At 48.9% G+C, this 6,098-nt stretch overlaps 1 protein-coding gene across 1 annotated transcript; it reads left to right on the top strand.

Moving 5' to 3' along the window:
• The first annotated feature begins 5,586 nt into the window (after nucleotides 1-5,586).
• Nucleotides 5,587-6,027, top strand: LOC147958352 (uncharacterized). The gene has a single exon (XM_087532102.1). It carries the CDS (start codon nucleotides 5,587-5,589, stop codon nucleotides 6,025-6,027), a length of 441 nt encoding a protein of 146 aa, XP_087388228.1.
• The last annotated feature ends 71 nt before the right edge of the window (nucleotides 6,028-6,098 follow it).

Raw genomic sequence — 6,098 nt, 5'->3', positions numbered from 1 at the left:
GGCTAGCCTGGAATGGGCCCAGGTGGGCACAATACTTAAGCAAGTCGACCCTGCGTGAGTAGCTGGCGAACGGCTGGCTGGAAAGTTGCTTTACTCTTTTCGTGTTGTAATAGTCTACCTCCTTTCTCCCGATCCCCATCCATGGATCCATGACATTGTAGCTCGAATTGATCGATAATGGAAGCTAGTTGAGATAATCGATGAGTGAGTGTTAACAATCTGGTATCATAGCCGTTCTTCCTGGAGTTTCCCCACCACCACCACCGCACTCGGCTGGCAAGTCGCCGACGAGCCAAAGCGATGGAGCAGATCTCACCGGAGACGAAGGCGATCTACGAGCTCCTCCGCGCCGATTTCGAGGCCGCCCTCGCCAAGAGCACCTCTAAGCGCAGTGAGGAAATGGTGTCGGCGCTCGCGAAGCTAGACTCCAAACTTGACCAATTGTCGGGGTGACTCGAAGATGTGAAGCTGTCCCTCGGAGTCGATATCGACGAGCTGCGAGGAGAGATGGCCGCGGACCGCGGCGCTGCATCGTCGCCCGTGTCACCAACCTCGCAAGGTCACCCTTCGGCCTCCACCAAGTTCACGGTCCCGTCAAGCGGCACGGCGAGTCAGGAAGGGCTCCGACCGAAAGTGGATCCGCACCCTCACACGCCCAAGTACGTTCCTCCACCCGCGCGAGGTATGCAGCAGGACCAAATTGTTCCCCGGCAGCCGAATCAGGCGCTCGAAAATTTTCGGCCCTTCGCCACAGATGCCTCTGGTTTCGGTCCCCGGATCGAGTTACCCAAATTTGCTGGATCTAACCCCAAGTTGTGGCAATCACGATGTGAGGACTACTTCAGATTCTGGAACACACCAGTGCACCAGTGGATTCCCTTCGCCACTGCTCTGTTTGAAGGAACAACTGCATGCTGGCTGGAGTCCGTCAAGGCATGCTCCGGCTGAAGCAGCTCGGTGGAAGCCACGCTGCTTCTCCGCTGAGATGGCGGGGTAGCTTCGGGGGAAGCTTCGGCAGTACGTTTGTTGCGATTTGCTTCTCGTTCCTCTATCGCTTGTACCCTTGCTTGCAGCGCCTGCATTTGGGTCTGCTGCAATTTTTCCTCCTCTCGTGGGATTTGTAACCGCCTGCGTCCAGAAACCCAACCTTCCACGAAATGGAGCCTGACGTGCCTCGTGTCTGTCCAGGGTGCTCAGGATTCCCGAGGACCATTGTGAGCTCGTCGTTCTCTCTATCTGGAAAGAACGTCCCTTGCTGCGCTGATTCGATGTAGTGCTGAAGCTTCCTGACTGGTATGTCCATTTGATCGTTCGTCCAAATGCACTTCCCTGTTACAGGGTCCAAGGTTCCGCCATCCCCGAAGAACCAAGTCCGGCAATGGTCTGGCCAGTTAATTGTCTCTGGTTCGATCCCTTTATCAACCAGATCATTCTCAGTCTTGGCCCACTTAGGCCGGGCTACGAGGTAGCCACCTGACCCCGTGCGAAGGTGATGCTTCTTCTTCGCAGCATTTTGCTTGTTTGTCGCCGACATCTTCTTACTCTTTTCCGATGTCTTGTGGGCCACAAATGCGGGCCAGTGATCTCTGATCTTCTCACATCTGCCCTTGAATTCTGGTGTCTCTTTATTTTCGACAAACTTATTCAGCTCTTTCTTCCACCTCCTGAATAGTTCTGCCATCCTCTTAAGAGCAAAAGACTTGATTAATTGCTCTTTAACTGGCTTCTCTGGATCATCCTCTGGCGATAGGGTGAAATTTGACTTCAGCTCAGTCCAAAGATCATTTTTCTGCATATCATTGACATAAGACACCTCAGGGTCTTCTGTAGCCGACTTTAACCATTGCTGGATGCTGATCGGGATCTTGTCCCTAACCAAAACCCCGCACTGAGCAACAAATGCGCTCTTTGTCCGGAGGGGTTCAATCGGTTGGCCGTCGGGCGCGATTGCTATGATCTCAAACTTTTCATCCGAGCTCAACTTTTTATTCGGGCCTCGTCTCTTTACCGAAGTTGTGCTCGATCCGGAGGGCTAGAAAAAAGAATAAAGACTTAATTAATATGTGTACATATCAAAACAATGAATGCATCAATTAGCTAGTCAGCAGAAGCTTAACTAATATATATACCTGGCCGGACTCGGTTCGGTCACCGGAGACGTCATCACGGTCTCCTTCTTGCACCGGCATTGGGTCACCAGAGCCGTCCTCACGGTCTCCTTCTTGCACCGGCATTAGGTCACCGGAGCCATCATAATCATAGCCAGTTGCTTCCAGACCATAGGTGTCGTTGAGAAACAACGAGCAGACGGCATCACTTCCTCGTGCGATTATGTCCCCCAACAACTCTTCTTGTACTTCGTCTCGGGCGGTGTCCATAGTTTCTACAAATAATGACAACATGGCAATTATTATTCAAACATGACAGATGGATATATTAGTGGCAAACATAGAACTAATATTAATTAGTGGCATCGACACTGCTTCTTTAGGGTTTGGGGTGGCCTCGACGCTGCTTCTCTAGGGTTTGGGGTGGCCTCGACAACGCTTCAAGGATAAAAAAAAAGAGGAAGAAGAAAAAAAAAGAGGAGAAGAAAGAATAGAGGAGTTCTTACTCCTCTATTCTTTCTTCTCCTCTTTTTTTTTCTTCTTCCTCTTTTTTTTATCGGGAACGAGGGTCGTCGAGGGTCACCGAGCGGTAGAGGAAACCCTAAATAGCAAGTATCATGGGTGTGAGATACATTTGGCCGTCGGTGTCGGACACTACATCCACGTCCCACAAGTGACGTGGGCGTCGAAACCCGCGCCACTTGTGGGACGTGGATGTAGTGTCCGACACCGACGGTCACATGTATCTCACACCGACGATACTTTATATTTAGGGTTTCCTCTACCGCTCGGTGACCCTGACCCTCGACGGCCCTCGCTCCCGATAAAATAAAGAGGAAGAAGAAGAAAAAAAAAGAAGAAGAGAAAGAAGAAAAAAAAGAGAATGTTCCACGAGGAGGGTTTTTATATGGAGTACATATTAATCTTGCAAATGCTGTGGTGCTGCCATGTAGAGGTTCTGAAATGGATGCCTGCACAAGGTTAGTATATATGTGGTTCTGAAATGGCTTATATCTTTCCCGCAAAAAAAGAAAAAAAAGAAACTGCTTATATGTGCCTGCCAGGTTGACGAAATCTTCAAGTTGGTGCTACTTGAACTCTGAGCCTACCGAATGTTCAATTGCTTTCTTCTAACAAGACATTCTCCATGCACGGGGTATCCGGTGCATGCATCCACCGTCTAATCATTGCTTTTAGGTTCATGACATGTTTTTCGATTTATGGCAACATTTGTCTTGTTTCAATGTACTTACATAGTCGATGATAAAGGGTTCCCCTCAGGGGCGGGCCCAGGAATTCAAGACCGTGTATTCAAAATTTGAAAACTTTTTTGGAGGCGTACAACCTTCCTTTAACGGCATAATGATACCAAGTCTCGGTATGAATGGCATATTTTCTAATCTTCCTAATCTTCAAGCGCATTGCATCCATCTTGATCTTGTGATCATCGACGACATCCGCAACATGCAACTCCAATATCATCTTCTCCTCCTCAATTTTTTTATTTTTTCCTTCAACAAATTGTTTTCTTCTTCAACTAAATTTAACCTCTCGACAATAGGGTCGGTTGGCATTTCCGATTCACATACATCCTACATAAATAAAATCTATGTCACGTTGGTCGGCATAATTTTCATAAACAATAAATGAACCAATAGTTATAAAGATAATATATATACCACATCCGAATCATAGACAGGACGAGGGCGACGGGGGCGGATACCAAAATCATCGCACTATATAAGATGCAATAATAAAAGTAAGAAAATAATACAAGTATCTATGTAAACATACAAGTAAGAATATTTTTCTTTTCAGAAAGAAGATAAGAACAAGAGGCTCACCACGGTGGTGCCGACGATGAGCTCGGCGCGGGTGATCGACGGTGGTGAAGACGGGGACGGGGCGTGACGGACCGCTAAACCTAGACAAATATTATGGAAAATGAAGCTTGGAGGTCGAGCTTGGAGAGGAGAAAGCTTAAGTAGTGTGGCTCGGGCATTCCATCGAACACCTTGTGTGCATAGGAGGTGAGCTAGAGCACCCCCAAGCCCTCTCCCCCTCGGCCAGAGAAAAACAGAGCACTGGGGTGCTCTGCTCGCGAGCGAGGGGTATATATAGGCACCTCATTGGTCCCGGTTGGTGACATGAACCGGGACTAAAGAGGAACCTTTAGTCCCGGTTCATGTCACCAACCGGGACCAATGGTGGTGGGCCAGGAGTGAGGCCCATTGGTCCCGGTTCATCCCACCAACTGGGACCAAAAGGTCCAGATGAACCGGGACCAATGGCCCACGTGGCCCGGCCGGCGCCCTAGGCTCACGAACCGGGACCAATGCCCACATTGGTCCCGGTTCTGGACTGAACCGGGACTAATGGGCTGATCTGGCCTGGACCAAAGCCCTGTTTTCTACTAGTGGCAGAAAACAATGCTGCAGACTCCTTGTCCAGAAAACCACACGCACCCTCTGAAACCATGCCTGAATTGTTCCCTATCTCTACTGTCCAACCAACTTGGCTTGGTGACATTGTGCTTAGTTACTCACAGGACAAGTTTTGCACTGACATGCTACAAAAGCTTTCTTCTTCTGGGGGGTATGACAATAAATTCTCATTGAAGTCTGGCTTGCTATGAGTGGACAAGTGTATCTGGGTTGGTGCTGATACAAAATTGCAACACACTATTGTGAATGCTTTCCATGACAGTCCAATTGGAGGCCACTTAGGATTCCCAGTCACTTTTAAGCGGGTCAGACGGCTGTTTCGTTGGCAAGGGATGTGATGTTTCATAAAACAGTATGTCCAAAACTGCATCATATGTCAGCAAGCAAAACCTGAACGAGTACCTTACCCGGGTTTGTTGCAACCCTTGCCTGTTCCTGAATTACCCTGGGAGATGGTGACTATGGATTTTGTCAAAGGACTGCCGGTTTCTGAACAATATAATTGCTTGATGGTGATCATTGACAAGCTTTCTAAGTATGGCCATTTCGTTCCCTTGCACCACCCATTCACTGCAGTTACAGTGGTTGAAACTTTTCTCAACACAGTCTATCGATTGCATGGGATGCCTCGTTCAATTGTCTCGGACAGAGATCGCATATTTACAAGTCAATTCTGGAAGGAACTTTTTCAGAAAGCTGGTGTAATGTTGCGTATGAGTACAGCGCGTCATCCTCAATCGGATGGATAGACAGAGCGAGTTAACCAACAGGTGAAATGTTTCCTGAGGTGCTTTGTTAGTGCTCATCCCTCTCGCTGGGCTAAATGGATACCGCTGTGCGAGTACTGGTATAATACGAATTGGCACTCAGCCACAGGCAAGACACCATTTGAGATCATCTATGGGCACGAACCGCGTCACTTTGGCTTGACAGCGGAGGCTACCGTGAGTTCAACGGATCTGCAACAGTGGCTAAACGATCACCAAGTTATCCTGGGTTCAGTGCGTCAACATCTGCTAAGGGCGCAACAGCGCATGAAAACACAGGCCGATAAGCATCGTTCTGAGCGGGTGTTCGAGGTGGGTGACTATGTTTTTCTGAAGCTACAACCATATCTTCAGTCGTCTGTTGCTCCGAGGGCAAATCACAAATTGGCTTTCAAATTCTATGGTCCCTTTGAAGTGGTCGAGCGCGTGGGCGAGGTAGCCTATCGTTTGGCATTGCCGGCCACCAGTCGTGTGCACCCGGTGTTTCATGTCTCGCTTCTGCGGAAAGTGCTCGGCTCGACACATGAGGTATTGCCCCAGCTTCCTTCACCTGATATGCAATTTCAGACTCCAGAACAGATATTGCAACAGCGGGTGGTGCATGGAGGCTCAAATAATCTGGTCCAAGTGCTCGTGAAGTGGAGCAACACTCCTGTTGAGATGGCAACATGGGAAGACAAGGTGCAGCTCAAGCAAAGTTTTCCTTGAGCACCGGCTTGGGGGCAAGCCGTCTCTAACAGGGGAGGGATTGTCAACGACAAGGAGCAAGGCACCGTCGA

This window comes from Triticum urartu, chromosome 7A (genome assembly GCF_056163025.1).
Source record: "Triticum urartu cultivar PI428250 chromosome 7A, HENAU_Tu73, whole genome shotgun sequence".
Lineage (NCBI taxonomy): Eukaryota > Viridiplantae > Streptophyta > Magnoliopsida > Poales > Poaceae > Triticum > Triticum urartu.
The sequence above is the reverse complement of the archived record's forward strand: the minus strand, read 5'-3'. Positions and strand labels throughout refer to the sequence as shown.